The following is a 21,492-nucleotide window of genomic DNA, read 5'->3' as shown; positions in this document are numbered from 1 at the left end:
GGGACATGGGACATGGGCATGGACATGGACATGGAAGAGCATGTTGCTCCGTCCCCCTGTATTTTTTTTTTTTGTTTGGCTTGCTGTTTGCCATTTCGGCCTGTGTGTGTGACCGCCTAACCCAAAAGCTGGCCAGGAGTGGAGCGAGGTCCGGGGCCAATTAGATTTATGGGATTAGCACAGGTCGTTGGCTATAAAACACTCGCATGCTTGCAGCGGGGCGAAATCAACGTGAAAATCGAGTCCATGTGGATGAGGATCCTCTCGGAAACACACACCCATTGGCAAATGGAACCTGAAACGATGGGAAATGTGTGAACACTAAACAAAATTTGTAGGTTTATTCTATGGGAATTTCCTTTGGTTTTATCTATAAGTTTTTCATTCCTGCTTTGTCTTTAGAAATATAAAGTTATAAATGAGAAATTAAAATAAGGGCTTGTGTTAATTAAAAAGGGTGATTTTAATTAAAATAAAAAATAGCTTTGGGGAGACAACATTTTTTTTTATAAGTGATGAATGAAATTGCACACAATCGGAGTATAATTAGCAAAAATTAAAAGGAGTTTCGTGCAATATTTTCTCTGTGGACATTGCAAACATTTGCATTGCTGTGTCCTGTTGAGCACGTCCATCTCTCTCCCTTTCTCTCGCTCTCTGCCCATATATCTCTCTCCCTATCTGTCTGCAGGCAGCTCCTGTGTGAGCCAACTCCCCAACAGCCACACACACACTCCCCACTTCACCGCTTACCTTCGCCGAACATCCGGTGGCCAACAAAACATTGTTTCATCCCATAAACCGCCGCCAACTTTTGCATCGGTGGTGGTTTTTTTTTTTCGCTCTCGCACTCGGCGAGCTTTGTTCCGGCCTTTCTTTCCGCTTCCCCGCAATTCCTCCTGGTGGCCGTACTACCCACCTTCCGCCCACCACCAACCCACGTCCTGTTTGCCTTGCCATTGAGCGGCCGCGATGATGACGCGTGCTCCTGGCCCATGCCCATGCCCAGAACCCAGAACCACGTACCGCCGCACACATTTCCGGACTCAGGCGGACTGCTTTTGTGCCTTATGAAGGGGCATGATGATTATTACAGAATATTACAGGGTATACTATAAACATACCTAAGAGATACGCACTTTCGATGATTCTATAAAAGATGTGACAGAAAGATACATATCTGAAGAGGCCTTTTTGATACAATGTATACAGTACATCAAATCTCGAATCTATCAAATAGTTTTCCGTTCTATTAGCAACAGTAGCAAATCCCAGCTTATTATCCTATCAATCTTAGTCAATGTGAGCATGACCCATGGAAGGGTATTCCAAACTTCGTCACCCGAATTGAATCGTATGCACTTCTTGTCCCTGAGTTCGATTGTGTGAGCTTTGGTGGTTGTTGCTCTTCCTATTTCAGCTGCTGTTGCCCTGTTGTGTTGGCTAGTTTTCGATTTTATCGATTTTCATAAAGCTGCTTTCATGGGCGGCAGGCATTCAGTGGCAGAAAGTTTTCGGCTCTGTTACTCCAATTAGAGCACATAAACCATGGAACACAGCCGTGCAACAAAAACGCACAGGCGCACAAACGGAGGTGAGCAATTTGGCTGCTCTGCTGACCAGTTGAAGCCAAACATTTCTGGCATTCCAATCGCATTTTTCATTGACTTCGCTTCAGCGACAGCCAAAGGGGAGATTTCTGGTGTTCGGCTTCATAAATTGAGTTTTTACTTTTCCTACCGACCGAAATATTCCTTTGTCGATGCATCCGACCGAGAAATAAATTTCTCTAGGTATTTATTTCGTTTTTGATGGCAACCTTCTGCAGCCATAAACGAACTAATTCGGTTGGCAGTCTGCATGCATTATTTTATTGAACACGAGGTCAAAAGTTCTATACAGTCACAAACAATAAATAATCCTTTTCCAGATAGGGTAAACGACACTTAAAAGACTCGTTAAATAAGTCATTTATTCCGATAAATAGTGATTAATTCTTAACCAGATATATGAATAAAACAAAGTGCTCATTAACTATAGTTATATTCTTCTTAACTCGCTTAACTATGAATCCCCAAAGAAGTAATATATAATCCCTGCGGCTCAATTAATCCACTCGGTCAGTGGAGCACTTTTAATGAGTGCCACTCACGTAGAAGAAACTGCAGCTGCAACTGAAACACGACCCAATTCGAAGGCCCAAGCAAGCCATCCAAACTTATGGGATGACACTAAAATAAGAGCTCTGCTTTGCGACTTAGTAAAAACTTTTTAATTACAAGGATCAGGACAATAAAAGTTTATGAGGCGAAAAGTCCTGTCTCCATGAGCTGCTACTTTTCCCCTTCCACTTCCCGTTTTTTTTCTGGCAAATAAACACCAAAAGCGTGGTAAAAACTAATAAAACTGAGCTCAACTCTCGGGAAATGTAAAAAAACAGAGAAAATCGAGTTGAAGTTGAACGTTTAATGTGTGCGGCCAAAACTTGGATAATCCCTTCAAAGCGAAATTGCAGAGATAGTCAATAAATAGAGAAAAATGAGACTGTTGCGCATATATTGGATCTTTTGGCACAAAGTTTTGTAAATATTTTCTCGGACGAGCCAAAGGTCCTGGGAACTTTGGCTATTGCCAGTGACAGGGCAACGAAATGGCAAATCGATTCCCCAAATGCAATCTCTGTCTATCTGGTGGAGCTAATATTCAAATGAAATTTCGGTGCATTGAACCCGCATCAGCCCAACAGTACAAGGTGTGAATTTGCCAGCCATCAAAGGAGCAGGAGCAGGAGCCAGGATGTGAATTGGTCGGCGGCAGGAAGGAGCTCCGGGCCACCAGCCAGATAAATATAAACACGAAAGTGGAGCACAGGCAGCGCTGTAGCCGCAATAACTGTCTTGGGAGATACAAATGCCCCCGAAGCGCACAAAAGTGCACTGATATAAGAGCAAATTACCTAAATTTAATTTGGGAATAAAGATGTTAAATAACGCGTTCAATTTCTTAGTTCTTGCTTCTTGATATCTTAAAAATATATTGATTATCTTTATATTTTCCACACTTATTTATAATCATTTTTAAGATGTATTTTGTGCAGTGTAGTCAGTAAAGCAGAGTGTGGAAGTTGAGTAAATTCGATGCAAAGGCATTTCCAGAATGACAGCGAATAAAGCAAATGCTCAGGATTCCAGCAACCCTTCATCCAACCCTATTTCCCACTATCTTAACCCCCACTGCCCTGGTAATTCCCCAAACGCACGGAAACTTGACAACTTCACATTGCTGTGAGGTCTTAGACAAACTCTTTGCACACGCTTACACACAGAGATTCCTCACTCAAAAACCTCAAATGAAATTAAAAAGTTTAACTTCAAACTTGGAAGGGGGTGGGGTAGAACAACCCCTAACTCAAATTCTCACTTGTGCCTAGCAACTCTTCATTTTCCTCATAAAGTTCTAGAGATTTTTACTTGTGCTCATAAGACATTAGCCAGCTTCTTTGAGGGCAGGAAGTTCCTTTGACTTTGGAGATGTTGTATATGTGGGATAGTTGAAGATGCCCGTTGGATGGAACAATGTTTGTAATTAGTCACAACTGCCACAAATCTTTAGAAACATAGTTGTGCAAAACAGGGTCATAAAAGCGGCTTTACAGAACCATGAGATGAGAAAGATACCAGTTGTAATTAGGGTGCAATTAATAATCTTAAGGAACACCCAGGTGTGTAATCCTCCAGATAAACACTTTTTAAGTCAGTTGTTAAGATAGCCATTTTATCTTTTAAACCGTTGACAAAGTTTATTTCATTGTGCTAGAATTCGTGGCCAAATATGTTTTCCTTTAGCTGACGATACTTGTGAAACATATTTGTTATTATAGCGCTTGAACTAAATGCTGCTCAGCCATTCATAAAGTTCTCTGCTTATTCAAGTTTGCTTATTTGAGTATTTGTTCCAACACGTGAATTCCTTGTGACAAGTACGTGATAAATTCGTTGTAGCCTCATCAGGCAAACAAGCGCGACATGAACATAGTTTAAGTCTGACGGGTCTTGAGCTCCACAAAAGCGCTTTTAGAGGAGGAAATTGAGGAGGGGTTGGGGGGTTAGTGCTCCTTTTCCAAACAACTACAAATTTTCATAGCATATTTCATGCTGACTTCAGTTGGCATGAGAGCGCCACACAAAACGGTAGTGATAGAAAAAAAAACAAAAATGGAAAACGCCAAACAAAAGAAACGGATTTGTTTTGCTTTGATAGTTCCCATGACAAAGTTTTGATAAACTAAAATGCTTTGATCAAGTTTTCAGCACTTCGCTGAAAATTGCTGTGCTCAACTATTTTTTTTATGACAATAGTTCGAAGCTAAGGAACTAAATTGTACACTAAAGCGAGCATAAAAACAAATTGCGTTCTCAGACTAAGAAATAAATAAAGCGAAGTGAGCTAAATACATATCAATATATACTCTTTGTTTTTAGAGCTTGTGGAAGATGTCTAAGTTTGTATGCAGTATAGATATTAATCTCATTTTTTCTTAGAATCAAATGAGTCTTTTTTTCTAATTGTTTAAGAGTTCAATGCTGAGATACTTAATCAGACATTTTTTTATTGCCATTACAACTGCAGGAATCTAGAACATAATTTTTTGTGCCGTACTTCCACTGATGAAGTAGTAATTTGTCTCCACTTTTAAGCTTGACTCGAGTTATTTCCTAGCAACTGCCTCAATTGAATGACTGTCCAAACGACTGACAAAATGTCACGCTGCGATTGTGCCGATAGCGAAATCTCGTTCTCATTCTCATTTTCAATTCGGAGGGTGGGCAGAGTTTTCAATGCCCCCCATCTCGGGGATTTTTCCCCCATTTTCTTGCTGCATTGCGCCGGAGCTTTTGTCTCAAGTGCATTGCAGTTGGAATTGTGTCTAGAGTGGGCTGCACTTGTCGCAAAAAAGCGGCAAAAGTTGGTGTTTTTTTCAGCTTCAATAGAGAGAACAGAATCCAAACCTGAAACTGAACTCAAGTGAACTGGAATTAAATGAATGGAAGCCCAGTACGCTCCCCAAACGCTTCTGCAATGCAATGCACTTTGCTGATTATTATTGCATTTTGCTTTTTTTTGGTTTGGTTTTTTTTTTGTTTACTGGGCTACGTGACGCGGCTGTAATCAATTTGACATAGATTTTTTAAATCAATAAATGGGTTTGTCACGAGCCGGGGTTAAAGTGGGCTTTGACCAGGGCTTAAGGGCCGTTCGATTTCCTCCTCAATTAACACACTCTGGGGATGCAATAAAAGCTTCTATCTACCATGTTTGCTTACCAAGCAAGCACTTCAAATAGACAAACAAACAAATATTTATATCTCAAACAGTTCGTTTTATCGTTTCCCAAACATTTAGATTCAATTCGGGATTTCGTTGCCGGCATTTCTTGAATTGTTTTCGTAAATTGCTATTTATTTTCGCTGTGAGGATAATTTTCAAATACATAATTCTCTCGTGTGGTCTTTTGGAAAATATTTTCCCACATTTGCATCAAATGTACAAGGCAGCTGTGCTGCCGGAAAATTGTTCACATGTCCATATTGCATGTTCGAGTGTCGCTGCCGCTGCTTTTTGCCACCGTGCCACATAAATTGCATTTTTAGCTAGGCCAAAACATGTTGCTTTCGTTGTTTATGGGGATTGAATTCGGTGCTTTTTTGGGGTGGGGTACGTCTACAACCAAAATGTAGGGAACTTGCAACCGAAAAAGTACTTCAAGATTAATTATTAACCTATGGTGCAACTCCCTAATCAAATTTTGTTATTAATTGGAGTTGGTTTAATGAAATTCCACTGAGGTTTCAAGCTTGCCAGGCTTTGACGTCAGCTTATTACTTTGACGTCAAATTCATGACGAATAGCCTTGTTCTGAGAATTTATTTTGCTCGTAAGTAAATACCTTCATGAAGTTATTCGCCGTGTTTATTTACCCTCCTGATAAATGACAACATTGTAAATATATTTTGCTTGATTTCCGATTCGATTCAAGTGGAATTTGAAATTCTCTGTGCGTTCCAAAGGAGTTGCTTTATTTTTCTAGTGTACAAACTGCGCTTTTACTATTTACTACTTTTTTGCCGCCATATAACAACTCTCTCGAGACGCTCTTATCTGGTCAGCACTTGAGTTTTGTTTTGATTTCATTTGCGGGTTTACTTTGAAATGATGCAGTCAGGAATGTTTGGACTGAAAATGATAAATCTATTTAAAGATGCCTGTCTATCACAGCTATCAGAATTGGTCCTAAACTTCTGCTTTTCAATATACGTTCGTTTTAAGGGTTTTGGTTATGTTAATGATGCATTATCTTTGTGTGTGTTCTTTGAATTTTTGGAGATGTGCTAAAAGTCATTGGCCTAGAAAAAATCCAATAAAATCGTTGTCCATCATTTGTTCTCGTTTACTCCCTGCTGTTTGTTCCAATTTTGTTCCACGCTATCTTCAAGTACCCGATCTAAAATAAACATGAGAAGTGTGTGCACGACCCTCGCTGCTTCAACGCTTTTTATTTTGTGGGGCGTACACTTCTCAAAACGCTAAGAGAGAAGAGATACAGAGAAAACGAGGAACAGCTGGTGAAGACCAAGTCGAGAGTAGAAAACCCAGCTGACTGACGGAAACCGAAAGTGATACATCTGCTTCTCTAACGACCCGACTTGCCTTATAGGGTCAGGCGCCCCTCGTGCTGGAAATATCCTTAGAAAATGCCTCGCGGCGCAATCCACACACATCCTGAGACGTTTCGGTTTTTGCGTTGACTTTGGCAAGCAGGTCACGTGAGCATTTTACCATTTTAGCATTTCAGCAAACGAACAGAATAAAAACGACGAGGCAGGCGAGCTGGCAAAGGGAAATCCTAGAAATTCGTAGGGGTGGTCGTCCTGCAAATGTGATTGCCCGCAAAAGAAAATGGGGGGCGTAGTCTTCTGGCCAGCCTTCCCTCTCATATCATAAAATACAGAACAAATTTCCTAGATTTTTTTTCGCTCCGTTTTAGCGCCTTTTCTTGGCAATTGTTTCAACGTGTTTGAAATAATTCAAGCCGCGCCGAACCAGCCAAAAAGCTCAGGGACTGGGGCCCTCTTTTGTTTTGGCTTGTTTTGCTTTGGGTCTTTTGTGTTTACGCATATTCGGCTGATGCATATAAAAATGAAGTTTCTACGGGTTTATAAATACGAACGAATACTCTTATACATACAAACATGAAAATCAATATTTGCGCCGCGTCGTCGTTATTGTTAGTCAGTGTTGCGTTCTTTCGATACCCCTTACTTATATTATGTTTTGAGATTTGTTTAAGGATGTGCATAGGTACACATTACAACTCTACTATTATTGCACTGATGTATTTTATTGCTTTGCAATTGCTGCTTGTAAATCTGTAGAAGTGATTATTAAGCCTAAATAGTATTTGTATTTTACTGGGTATACTTTAGTTGATATTTATCTGTCTACTGGTTTATTATTACATTTATTCCTCCTTTATTTGTATTTTCTGTTTGCCCCGAAAGCAGTCTGTCAGTCTGAGTAAAAAAAAAGCGAATCAGACAGCAGCAGCTGATAAGCCGCCATGCGGATGTGAAAATGTGCGTGGATGGAGGGATAGTAGTAAATCTATTTACTTGCATATGGGAATATATACAAAAATATATGTTTTTTGTACAATATACAGTGCCCAATTCTCACGATAATTGACGAAATCCGTATCTCTCTTTCATTTCAGGTTGCGATAACCAACTTTGACCGAATCAAAGGTGAGCAGAACACGGAATACTTTTTGTAGGATTTTTTTTTAGTGGTGGGGGGTTTTCTCTTTTGAGACTGCCAAGTTTTTGTCACATGGCCGCGGGCGATTTTGAACTTGTTCCACTTTGGCAGCGGGAATTTGTGGGGGCAGCTTTATCTTTGCATTCATCTGTATATCGGGCCATTCTTTGGCCCAACTTCTCCTATTCTGCCCCTAACGCCCAGATAAAACGCGATATATATTTTTTTTTTTTTGGCCCACAGTATTTTCCTTCTTTTTTTGTTTTTTTTTTTTTGTTTTGAGCCAGCTGTGTGCTCAATTCAAAAATAGAAAAAGAGCAAAAAACCTGATGGAGCTAGAGATGCTGGAATATAACAGTGGATGGATACTCGAGCAGCTTGCTCCAGTTCTTGAAGTGGACTCCAAAACGAGTTTTTCGGCACTTGCCCAGCCAGCCGCCTGCCACCGCCAAACCCCGCCTCGCATACGTAAATCACTTGGGTTGGGTTAGGTCTGGTTTTCTGATAGTTGTTTAAGCGAGCGCATATAAAGAACCAGAGAACGATATCCATAGGCCTAATACCAAGGTTTTTCCAGCAAGTATACTCTTTATGACCGCATAAAATCCGTTATTATATCTTTGACATGTTCGTAGCTGGCAATAAATTTCTAAGCATATCCACACATCTGCGGCTAATTGACCAATCTGAAGTAACGATTTCGTTCGAGGCTGAAAGAGAATCGTAAAAATAAATCAGTAAAGCTATATATTTTAAAAGTTCATAGCTTCAGGAATGTACATTTAGGAACACAGTAGAAATAAAGTTGAATAGAGTTCGCTTTAGGCTTATTACCATTATTCTGTGGCTTTTATTTGCAAATTGGAGACAGTGATGAACAGGAAAATCTGGAACTTTTTCCCATTCATTTTCCAAACATAAGTTTATTTACTTCTCAGTTTTGTTTTTTACGCGGTCTGTTTTTCATCGGGTTTGTCTTCTAATCGCTGGAAAACAGATTTTCTATTCGGCTGACGGATTTCGATGGATAAATTGAATTACCATGTTGTCGGTGCCACACGCAATGCAGCTGTCGGGTCCGGCTTTAGCTTTTTGTGATGAGGTGCCTGCCGCAAAGGAGGGGAAAGTCATCGATGCATTGCCAGTACCCCTTCCCTGTGCCTCACTCCATTTGGATTTCCAACGATGCATTTCTTGGATCTTTTGTTGTGCACTGTGGATATGTGTTCAAATCACCTGGCCACATGCTGGGCGAAGCGGCAGAAGTTGCCAACGGTCGAGGTCAATAGAATAGCATGGGACATATATTGGGTCGTCTAAAAGTCAGATGTAATCAACATTAGCAATCATTTTAATAACAGTTTAACTAATGACCTGTTATAAAAACAACGACTTGTTTTAAGTAAACGAGTAAAAATATGTATTATGTATTAACAACCAATGTTAACGCTCATTTTCGCTTTTAATGACCCCCTATTTTTGTGACCGCCGCTGTGTGGCGGTAGAGGCATGAATGACACACGCGGCAAGTAGCCAAGCGCAACTGGCGGGCGGTTGGGTGTACGATTTGTGAGGGGCCAAGGGGACACTGGGGCAACCCTTCAATGCCGCCTAGACAAACCCTCGGCACGTCTCGGGTCTCCAATTTCATGACTAATTATACGGGAACGCATGTGGCAGCGGGTAAGGCGAGAAGGTTAAGCGGCTGTCTTCTCGCCTCGTTCCCTCACGAAATTATGCGGATTATATGTGTGTACTTTGCTGTTGCAACTTGCGATTGTGTTTGCCACCTTTGCCCATGGTTGAGGCCAGCCTTTTACCTCTTTTGACATTAATGAAGTTATGGAACTGACCCTCTGCTGACTTTTGGGGGTGCATGGAGGATGATTATTTGGTTTCATGCATAAAATAGTTGCACATAAGTGCAAGCTGCAACTGCAGCATTGAAGCGATGATGAAAATTTCATGAATTTGCAACGGACCAAAGGAGCGGCGGTGTATCCTCATGCCTTGTTGGTCCAGTTATGGGATGAAATGCAATTTCGCCCTGCCAGTTTTTTGAGTGGCACAAACAAACGAACACCACGTGTGCAGCACACTAATACACATTTATTTTAATAGGTCTAAAGGCCTTAAGTTTACAAAATTATGATACTCAGCGCGGGTGTTCCGAGCACTGGGAGACTTTTTGGGTCAAATTGTTGTGTTTTACTCAAGTCCTAACATTAACTTTAACCGGAACTTGACTTAAAACTTATTTTAGTTTTTCAGGTCAAGACAATAATGTTATTGTAAATTAATGACTTAAAAACGGCAAGTGTCTAGATGAACTGTAACCTGAACTTATGTTCTTTGCAATTATGCTTTTTGAAGCGCTAACCTGAGGTTATAAAGTAAGACGCAGTTTAAAATCTGCAGCACCTTTTCTTTGTTCTATTCGTAACTCTGTTCTAGGTTTTTATCAGTGCAAAATCAGTTGCCTTGGCAAGCTGTTGCATAAATCAACTTCACCTGTGAACGTGAGTGTTTGTTTTTACCTGTGCCATACTACTACGGGTGCGTGTGTTTGTATTTCAGATAACTCAGCGTTAAGCGCCCGCTTGAAACTATGTCAAGCCCTCCCAGACACACACACACAGCATATACACACACCATTCACACACACCAGCAGCAGCACTAATGCCGGCATTAACCCACAGCTGCTGCTTCACCTGAAGAGGAAGCTTCGGATGCTGTTGGTTGCTGGTTGCCGTTGCCAGTGCCACCATCATGTGTGCTCTATAAAATATTTGTTTAAACTTGCACCCCACCTTCCCCCTGGTTGCCCTGGCTGTTCAACGCCACATTTTCTGCATTTTCTGGTGTTGATAAGCACACTTTGCTCGCGACCACTTGAGGCAGCGCGACGGGTAATCACAACTTAAATGAGTAGTTTAATTTTGTTCAAGTGCAGCGCTAGAGATTCTTCGCACAAGAAGGGGCCAAACCGTTAACAGGCCAAGATCACTTAAACAAATGTATTTACTTTCCATTAACCCCCAAAACTTTGAAATCGCTCTTTGTTTCTTTAGAACAATCAGTTTTGGAAACACACGTTTAAGTTTTTCTGTATTCTTCATCGTTAACATTTTTAGAATATTTTTCCCAGTGATTGCCATAGGTAAACGTATCTTTGATGTATTTCTCCCCCATCTTCGGTTAAGATATAGAGTCAGAGACCTGCTTTATGACCAGGCCGAGTGGCAAGTTGCGTTCCCCGCTAGAATGGCTGTTTATTGTATTCCTCTAAATTGTTGTTTATGTCTGCATTCAGACAGCAAACTGCAACTGCAGCTGCAACGGCGCTGGCAATGGCGATGGCGATGGCAATGGCGATGCAATGGGAACTTGCAACTGCAGCAACATTAGCAGTGGTAGCAACATCAGCCAGCGACTCGTCAACAACCTGACAATTTGTGCTGTCTCCCGTCTGATGGCAAAGTGTGGCGTGGTTGTCTGTTTCAGACAGTTTGCTGTAGTGGCAGCAGCAATAAAAAGTGCTAAAAAGTTTCATGCCCCCAGACTGCATCCTGTGCCAAAGTCCTGCTCCTTCTGCCGTTGATGCTGAAGTTCCTGGTGTCCTGTCCACAGAACATTTTTTAATCTTTTAAAACTGAGCTGCATTGTTGTGCTGCGCTGTGTGGTGCTGCATTTGAAGTTGCGGAAAGAAGAGCGGAAGAATGCCGGAGAGAATGCCGCAGTCCACCCCCAAAGAACCCACTGAATCCCAGTACCCGGCTATGTCCTTGCATATTCCTCGAGCCTAATGAGAGCATTATAACTTTGTGACAAACTTTGTTGTGGCTCTGAAGCTGGGAAAGCGAGCTAAAGTACAAAAGAATAGTAGCTGCTACTGATGCTAATGAGAGAATGAGTTTTAAGGCACAAATTGTACTCATTAAAATTGAAATACAACTCAAGTTTTGTGCGCATCTCTGTAGAACGGACAGCAATCTTCCTTGGACGGACACAACTCTGAATTTACAATGAAATAATACCATCACCAAAAACAAATTTGTCTTCTCGGGCAATAAATCTATTTTAGATCGTAAATCATCTTGAATGTTTTATATGATTTTTAAAAATTAAAGCGAATTTCAAGTTAGTTTAAGGGCAGTCTCAGTTAGTTAAAGAATTTGTTTTTGTTTTGTTTTGTTTTTATTTTTTCCTTCCCTCATGTTTTGCTTGGCATTCTGCTTTTCCCTCGTTTCATTCATAATTTCTGCCGCATATGTAACTGCGGGGGTTGCTTGGAGTGTCGCAGGATGTACCTGATATGTCCCTGGGGTTGCTGAAATATGGAGGTGGGTGTTATGAGGAGGTTGAGTTGGATGTCATAAGAAGGTGGGGGCGGTTGAAACAGAAACAGAACTTTGTCGCGTTGTCAAGCCTTTGTGGCTGTTTTCTATTTATGTTACGTTATGTTACTGCTACCTGACTGGGACTCCCTGACTTTTCCCACCATGTCTGATGTCTGGCTGGGTGTATATACACCTCCCACTTAGGCATTTCCTTCAGCATTTTACCACCACCCCACAGAATGTCTGCTCACGTACATAGAAATGACATCAGTGGCAGCCTGAGGCTCAGACTGCATCGTTGAGTAGGAAATTAAATACTTCAGTCGGATGTTTGGGGAAATTTCCGTTTTTGCCTCTCCTTTCCAGCTGAAAAGTCAGTTAAAATTTGCCTCCGCTGCGTTCAAATATTCATACTCGATGCAAAGCAATTTGTATGGTTATTTAAATTGCATATTTGGCAAAATTCCTGTAAATTTATGACCCAACAGAGACTTTCACTATTTGGTTTTACTATCTGCCATTTCGTTTCTCCGACTCAACCAACCCCCTTTATTTTTTTTATTATCGCCCATTCAATTAGTCTGGCTCTAATGACATTTAGCCCGGCTCCCATGATAATCCCCCCATGGTCAGCTTCGGTTTCCACTGCTGCACTTTTGCCCCAATTTCCCTTGGTTGCCTGACACCCTCCCCTGTTTTTCCACATTTCCGCCCCACACTTTGCGTTGCACTGCGCCAAAAATGCAATGGAAGCGATATAAAAGGCAACAAGGCATTGCAGCCTCATTTCGGCTTTCCTTTCCCTCTCAGTTTATGTACAGGGTATTAGGAATGTGAGGTATGCTGTCTTAGGCGAACTATATAATTTGAAGAAAATATTGCAATCCGTTGATCGGAATAATTGAACCTTTAATATGTAATAAGAAAGATTAAAATTGTTTCTACTTAACAAATGGAAAACCTAAGCATATGTAGCCAGTAGTTGGCAGATATTTCATTTGGTACTAGGTATATCCTAGTCTAAACACCCGAATACATAGTTTAATTTTTTATTTTTTCGGACACCCTTTTGTTGCCTGTTCAGTTGTTGCGTGTAACACTTTTGCAGCTCCCCATCTCCGCCCGCCCCTCGCAACAAATGTCACACGAATGTGGAGCACGTCATGTGTTTATGCATGCAAATGCAGCAAACACGTTCAGAAAAAAAAGGCAGAAAAGAAAAGGATGTCTCTTTCCCCGATTCTCGATCGCGATTGTTGCCCACATGCCGAGTTGTATAAGAAGATTTTCGATGCCGAGGGGGTGCGACATTACATTTTGGGTAATTTGTCTTGTTGACTTAAATGTGCGATACCATATGTTGTCGACAAGCGACTAGTGATGGTAGAAAATGTGCTCACATGTTTCAAACGAACATGAAAAATCGGAGGATTTAAACAAAATATGGTTCTTAACGCTAACATTGTGCATGCACATTTAAAGCTTTAACATAGTAAAAACCTAAAAATATAGTATGTGCTATTCCCAAAGGCAAACTGGGAAATGCCACTTTAAACATTTCCATCTCTAACCAACGAAGCGTTGGGCGAATGCCCCTAAAGACCAAAAACAGTGTCTGCGATAAGCGAACCCACCTCCTCCACAGACCATTAAATGCACTCCATCGATATGCATTTGTACATTTCACTCTTTTTTTTGGGTTTTGGGGTCAGCTAACGACTCTCGAGCGTTTAAATTTTCTGTTGTCCGATAAGAGTCGACCGCATCTGATGGGTCGCTTCTGTTCCAACAGCGCCGTTGAGGCTTAATGGCTTATCAGCCGGTGGGCTGGAATACCGCTCCAGCACCCCGGTTCCCTCTCTTTCCTTTCGTTGATTCCCTCACAAAACTTTTGGGTGTCGAAATCCCGCGCTTGACCCAATTGGAAGTGCGACAAGAGGGACCCACACATGAGAAATGAGCTGCCAATGGCTACAAGACTTCGATTTGGGGAAAAACTTTGAGTAATTGCTGCACTCCAGTCGCAACTCCACCTCTAAAAACTGTACCTTACCCGCAGACTGTGCGTGGTAGTTCCAAAAATACTGGAATGCCACCTCAAAGTCGAGATTTAAACTACTAAAAATCATATGAAATAGTCGCACTTTAGAGAAAAACAAATATAAGTTATTAAATGGACTAATTAAACGGTTTTTTCATATAAAAAAAAATAAAATAAAAAGCTATTAGCAATTATAAGGATAAACCGGATATCCCGTCTGCCTTTGGATTATTTCCACCAGCATTGCGCTTGCTAATTTCTGGATAATTACACATTTATTCTTTCCATTTACGTTTCCTTACACTGAATTAAATTCCTTGCGAGTTGCGTGTGTGGCAACATCAGAATTCAGGATACAGGCGTTAATGCCCCATTGTGTATGTGGCTTTCGCTGTCGTCATGGCCATTCCACAATCGACAATCGGACGGCGTTGGTAACAGCGGCTTGACTGGGCTTTGCCTCCACTTAACTGGTCACTGGCGGCTTTTTAGCCTTTTTAGCCAAGTGCTGACGTCGCGGGGTCAGGAACAACAAAAAAAAACAAAACAAGAGAGAACGCTATAGTCGAGTTCCCCGACTATTAGATACCCGTTACTCAGCAGCTAAATTTAATAACAATAAATATGCCTTCATATATGTACATACGTAACTTTTCGCCGCTCGAATTAGCTTCCGATTAAAATTTTTAAATCGGTACCCAGGGAACACCACGTGGAGGCCGTTGAGTTACAACGGGGTCGTTTAAACCAAAATCAATTTTGGGGACCTACGAGTCGACTTGAGTTTTCAAACTTTGGAAAATTTATAAAACTCCATGTTCCCCAAAAATTTTGTTTGTCCGTAGCACACGGAGGCATAGATATTATTATTATTAAATTAAATATTTAAAAATGAATTATTAAATTAAATTATCACACTTATTTAAAAATATTAATTTTTTTTCTTAGGTTTTTGGTTTTTATTTATTTTTTTTGTGGTTTTTCTTGTTTTTTTTTTAAATTAAATTAAATTATCAGACTTGTTTAAAAATATTAATATTTTTTTTGGGGTTTTTTGTTTTTTTATTTAATAATAAATAATCTAATACTTAAAAAAATTAAATTAAATTATCAGGCTTATTTAAAAATATTAATTATTTTTGAGGGTTTTTTTTGGTTTTTTTGTTTTTTTTTAAATTTAATAATAAATGCATTTAATAACTAAAAAAATTCAAAAATATATACTTATTTAGTTTATATTTAATAAAATAACTACAATACCTACTCTGCCTCCCTAACGCTAACTAATATTCCACTGTGGTAACTATATGTGGTCTCAAATGTGCGCGCAGTGGCCCGATTATCGAAAATATTTGAAAAAGCCCAATCAATATGCGTATTGCTATTGGTTGTAGACGAATTCAAATCTAGCAACGAACTAAAACCCTTTACATCTACTAAAAAATCGAAAATTTGCTTACAGCAGCCAGAGATGGAGTGGAGGCACAAGTTAAAATCTCCTAACACTAAACAATTACTATTTAAAAATGTGTGTTGCTGAAATAAATCCTTAAATTCAGTTTCAAACTTCTTTAAGGGATAGGTCGGACTTTTATATAAAACAAGAATCCCTAAAGATCGGTACTTAAAGATAGCATACTCAAACACTGGAGAGGCTAAATTTGAAAGATTTGAATAAAATCGACCACTTGTGCAAAGACTAACATTCTCAAAAAGTTCGTTTCGAATAAAAACGAGAATGCCTCTTTTTGGTCGGGCTCCGCTAGCTACTGACTGGCAATCTAATCTCACTGCTGTGGTAAAGCCAGGAATTTCGTATACTTCATTTGAGTATGTTGATGCTTCAACGAAGCACAGAAGAGAAGACCTAAGCATTAGACGATCGGAACAAACATCGCTAATGTGGCAGTGTAAACTTTCCGTATTATGGAAAAAAATATGAAGGTTCGGACTATTGATTAAACAATCGAAATGGGTATTCAGTAGCTTAGTGGAACGCAATTCTCGGAGCTCTGCTTCTGAAGCTGAATCCTGTGCGGATCTTGGGGGGACAAAAGGTCCAATAATGAAGAGACCTGCCGCAGTTGTTGCTCTACTACAGGCTACATACAGCGCAGCTCTCTGCATGCTAGAGTTAGTGTGAACTACCACTTTACTGTACGTAGCTCCTTGACTTTTATGAATAGTTATTGCTTCTGCAGGAACCACTGGAAACTGCTTTCGGTCAATTGTAGTTGCCTGACTAGAATTAATTTGAAAACTTTTTATAATTTTCGAAATCGGCGTCCAAGAAGCCTCCTCATAATGTCTGCGCTTAGAACGCGCATTTACTCCTATGCTTTCATCTAAAAATTGTATCCAAAGAAGATCTGGAGTGTTGGATGTACTGAAGCCTATCTCCCTAAGGACACCAGTGGCTCCGTTTACGAGACCATCTGATGTATCTACATTGACCGTCATCATATATTTGGCAGTGGTTTTTAAAGTCAGAGAGGTACACAATCCTTGTGTCTCAGATGTTTTAAGGGACCTAGCTTGTTCCAGACATCTGTTCCTCTGCTCTAAGCTTATTTGAGCGGACTTAACTGAGTCTATAGCTTCCGAGAGAAATTGAGCAGTGGGAATTGAGTTAAGCTTCTCCCTGTTGTACCGATCTGTGTCCTGATTACTTGTAAAAAGGTGAATTGAGTCATTTGGAATTTGACTTTCATCGGAAATTCTAGACCTAAGCAAGCTTACATCATCAGACGTCATTTGGCCGGATGCCATGTTGTTAAGTGCAATTGCAAACGGTTGGTCATCTCGCTGTCGCATTATCTCTGTGAGTTCAAAAAACCTAAAAGGACTCCACAGATACGATCCAAATATAGCACTGTATGGATCATGTGACGGGGCCTGAAAGATCCAGCGATCACATACGGGCCGCAATTGTCTAAGATCGCCGAACACGATAACCGAAATACCTCCGAAAGGAGTTTCAACAGTAGAAAAAATTTGCTTTAGGCGAGAGTCCAAATGAGAAAACATCGTTGCACCGACCATAGAAATTTCGTCTATTATAAGAATTTTAAGATCAATAAATCTTGAACGAAGTGTATTCAACAAATCAGGGCTTAAACTTCTAAATGCGGACCCAGCCTGATTTACAGGAAGAGAGAACATGGAATGAAGAGTGGATCCTCCGATTCCGAAAGCAGCTTTGCCTGTGGGAGCACACAGTAAAATTTTTACCGAAGTTGGGTCGCATCCTACTCTACCATTATACTCCTTGGATAGGGACTGAAATAAAGTGGATATTAATCTACTTTTGCCGACACCTGCTCCGCCACCTACGAACTCATAAAAGGTTCGATTTCTCCTTGCATTATGCAAGACATGAGTTAGGAAAGTTTTTTGCTCCAAGTTTAGTGATCTAACTAAATTGGCTAAGTTTAAAGGGGATATAAGTGGCGGAAGCTTTATAACCCGGATATTGCTATCCGGATCAGCATCTAACAAATTGTTGTTTAAGTTTAAAACATTAATTTGAGAAGATATTTCAGGAATAGCTAATGCCCTAAACTCCTCATTATGTTCGACCTCCTCTTCTTCATTTTCTTCTATACTATCTGCTTCCATGGCCCTTCTAAGCGCGTCTTCCAAACTATCTATGGCATTATACTTTTCAAAGTTGGCTTTAATAGCCTCCTCATTCTCCTTATAAAACTCCTCGCAATTTCTTTGAATTAAATCTACCTGTTCGTTTCGCCACGGAGAAAAGAGCATAACTAATGATCTAAAATAGTTAAACCTATCTGTATTAATATTAAATGGCCTATACCTAATAATACTAGCCCTATTTCTTTCCCTAATAAAACCGCTTCCATCTCGGAGCGGAAAATATACATCTCCTAACACGTCATTGCCTTCTTCAGTTTCATCGTCACTATTTGCCCTCTGACGAGTACTTCTACGGCTTTTCGAAAACTCGAAATTTGCTGAAAAATCGGCTAAACACAGGCCTTCATGGAAATCTGGTCTTTGTTCGTATCTATCCAGCAATCCTTTCAGAAATATGTCAGTTGAATTCTGAGGCATATTTTGAAGGTCGCGTGTAGGTCTAAGCATACGAACTCGTTGTTCTGGAGGGAAGGTGTTGATATGAACGCACTTATTACTTGCTTCGGACAACGCCATTCCCAGACAACAATACACGGCTTCCTGAGCAGAAATCTCAGTGCCTGAAATAAACTTGTGACCGAGATACTGTAGCTTTTGTCGAATGCTTGAATTGCCTCTTCTAATGTCATTAGCTGCTTCTCGCATTAACTTCGAAATACCCCGTTGGGATTTGTTAATATAATTAATAATGTAGCTACAGCAAGCAAAAGGGTCCAAAATTAACTGGATATCCATATTTGCCCTTTGCATAGAAAGAATGTGTTTATTATAAGCATTTACTTGAATTTCTGCAAATGTTCTCTTCAGAAAAATCTGTGGTTTTTTCAAACTAGACCTAATAGCATAAATGTAGTCCTCGTAACTGAGGCTCACATGGTTGTGAGAAAGAAAATTTTCGAATATGCTTAAATGGCTAATCATGTCATCTGCATGATTGCGAAGTAGAAAATCTCGAATTTTTTTGAAGTTTTCGTGATGAAGAGAATTTTGAGTTGCTTCGGGAAGTGGATTTAAAATTTCCGTCTGGGGCATTGGAGGGTATGGAATACCGAAACGACAAATAGATTGTCCCCGCACTTTTTTAAGACACGAATGCCCGTGCTTATGCTTTTGGTATTCAATATACGGAGCCAAATCTGGGTTTGTAACATCCACAGTTACAAACTGATCAATGAAGGCTATTACAGTGCGTATAGACTCTTCATTGTTTAAATCCACTTTTGGGGCATCTTTTAGCCAAAACATGCCGTGAATATGAGGCGAACCTCTCTGTTGAAACTCAACTCGCCAGTAATAGGTAGTAACGAAATTACTTCCAAAGACACCCCCTGGCTTTTTCATAAGTTTTAAAACTTCTCTATATCTGTAATCAAAATATCTAGCGCACGTCACTGGGTCTGTTCTGATAAGGCGCGCCTTTTCCCTAAACTGCAAATTTGAAGCTTCTTCTTCACTTATATCAACCCTATCTACATTGCGCTTGAGCAGTACTAGCAGCTCTGGCCACCTAGTTTCAGCGGCCGATAAAGTTATGAAAAAAGTTGGCAGCCCAAATTGGCGAATCATGGCCATGACCTTTTTCTTCTCATCTTCCCAGTGAGCAGGAGACGTGCGAATGTCCCTAAGGATCCTATATCCCTCATCATGACAAATGAGGTTGCCCATGAAATCTTCATTTAGGACGTTAGCAGCTGTTATGGCACTGGAGGCACTCCGCTTACGTAAGCACGTTGAAATATTATTTCGAATTTTTATTAATTCCAACTTCTTATAATTGAAGAATAACTTATCAGTTCGACAACCTCGTCTATCTACATTCCTGAGTTCAGATCTAACTATGGTTGTGTAGCTTTCTGAAGATGGTCTTTTTACGCCAGCATATATGCTAGGGAATGCCAGTTCTTCAGAATCCACATCGAGAATTACGTCGAGAGGCTTTTGGCCCTCACCTGGAGCTATTGTAATTCTCGTCATTCCTACAGTATGTGTCTGGTTATTCTCAAGCAAAGTTTCTTGTCCTCCAGGATTTAGTTCTTCGGCTTCAGTATTCTGATCAGAATTACGCGCCTCCGAATTTTCATCCTCCTGCTGGATGGCTAGTTGTCCCTCTATAAAGGCTACATCAGCTTGAGATGCTATGAATGGAACAGTTTCGGATGTGAAGTCAGAGATCCACTGCTCGTTAACTGACACATTGTGCTTTCTATAAAGCTCAGTATTAACTAAATACCTAATAGCGTCAGCAATTTTGGCAGGCCGTATGGTTTCTGCCATAAAATCATGTCCGTATTCCATTCTTCGTTTGAGGTGGAGCTGAATTACCTCAGCCTCATTGAAAGCTCGTGGAAGAGACGTCACGATATTGCTTACTGGAATAGGGACATTGACAACTGCTCCTTTAATAGCACTTTGACGCTCGTGACCTATTGACTTAATTATCATAAATGGAAGGCGAGGTGAAATCAGTCGTTCTTCCAAGGGAGTTAGGCCCCTCAAAGAGTTATGAATTTCTGGGAAATCTAAGCCATTCGAAATGGCCCCTTTGGGCTTTCGGCCGGCTTTAATGTTGCTGTGACAAGTTTTGCAAAACTTGAAAAGATTACCAGTGAAAGCAAGATGTCTTGCATTTTGGTATATCTCTTCCCTGAACTCGCAATGTTCTTCCAAATAAGACCTAGAAAGCTTACTTATTTGCTTGGGGAACCACAATCCTTTGCAACAAAAGCAAATCTGATCTGGGCCAAGCTTAACATTCCTATTGAATGTAGCTATGTGAGCTTCTATTTCAATAGGTCTGATTCTAATAGTCCTATTTTCCTGACCTATATCAACTCTAGTCTCCTGACTTCGAAGTGCATTCCGAAGATTTTCTGCTTCCCTATTTGCACTAAGGCTTCTATACTGACTAACTCTTTGACTTACATTTCTAATTGCATCGATCGTTGCTTGTCGAGCAGCTAATCGTGCACTTCGTCGAGCAAGTGTATTTCTCGCCTGCTCGACTGCCCTGCGATCCCTACCGGCCCTAGCCCTAGCTCTGTTAGCCCTATCACGCTCTCTTTCTAATAAGCGTTCCTGTGTATCTCTTGCCAGTGCTCGACGCAGGGTATTTGCTTCTTGCTCACCCGCGCGATACACGATATCCAAGCGCCTTCTTCTATGGCTGGCAGTGTTTTGTTCCTGCTCCACAGCTCGATTCTCGCTATTTTGTCGCCTTGCAGAACGACGTCGAGTATCGGCTGCTTGCTCAATTGCGCGAAGAGCAGGATCCAAGCGCCTTTCCCTATGGCCAGCAGTATTTTGAACCTGCTCCACAGCTCGATTCTCGCTATTTTGTCGCCTTGCAGAACGACGTCGAGTATCGGCTGCTTGCTCAATTGCGCGAAGAGCAGGATCCAAGCGCCTTTCCCTATGGCCAGCAGTATTTTGAACCTGCTCCACAGCTCGATTCTCGCTATTTTGTCGCCTTGCAGAACGACGTCGAGTATCGGCTGCTTGCTCAATTGCGCGAAGAGCAGGATCCAAGCGCCTTTCCCTATGGCCAGCAGTATTTTGAACCTGCTCCACAGCTCGATTCTCGCTATTTTGTCGCCTTGCAGAACGACGTCGAGTATCGGCTGCTTGCTCAATTGCGCG

General features: G+C 40.8%; 2 protein-coding genes across 5 annotated transcripts in view; one reads left to right on the top strand and one right to left on the bottom strand.

Annotated features, from left to right (window-relative positions):
- The window catches only part of LOC120448022 (tyrosine-protein kinase Src64B), a 43,106-nt gene that overhangs the window by 5,631 nt on the left and 15,983 nt on the right, over positions 1-21,492 (top strand). For 3 of the 4 annotated variants that reach the window (XM_039629762.2, XM_039629760.2, XM_039629759.2), the window contains one exon: positions 7,772-7,802. The exons of the other annotated variant lie outside the window; for it this stretch is intronic. The gene's annotated coding sequence lies outside the window, so the exon portion shown is untranslated. The remainder of the gene's footprint in view (positions 1-7,771; positions 7,803-21,492) is intronic. 4 annotated transcript variants of the gene reach the window in all.
- Positions 8,028-9,008, bottom strand: LOC120448023. The gene is made up of 2 exons (XM_039629764.1): positions 8,857-9,008; positions 8,028-8,525 (listed from the first exon to the last, which is right to left on the bottom strand). The coding sequence occupies exons 1-2, from the start codon at positions 9,004-9,006 to the stop codon at positions 8,328-8,330; spliced, it is 348 nt and encodes a 115-aa protein (XP_039485698.1). The 5' UTR covers positions 9,007-9,008; the 3' UTR covers positions 8,028-8,327.

The sequence above is a fragment of the Drosophila santomea genome, chromosome 3L (genome assembly GCF_016746245.2).
Source record: "Drosophila santomea strain STO CAGO 1482 chromosome 3L, Prin_Dsan_1.1, whole genome shotgun sequence".
NCBI lineage: Eukaryota > Metazoa > Arthropoda > Insecta > Diptera > Drosophilidae > Drosophila > Drosophila santomea.
The sequence above is the reverse complement of the archived record's forward strand: the minus strand, read 5'-3'. Positions and strand labels throughout refer to the sequence as shown.

What these genes read in the sequence shown, in the direction of transcription:
- LOC120448023 (XM_039629764.1), bottom strand. Translation starts at nt 9,006, where the DNA reads ATGCATCGTTGGAAATCCAAATGGAGTGAGGCACAGGGAAGGGGTACT. An exon ending in CGTGTGGCACCGACAACATG is followed by an intron (nt 8,526 to 8,856) that starts GTAATTCAATTT and finishes ATTCTCTTTCAG; the next exon opens with CCTCGAACGAAATCGTTACT.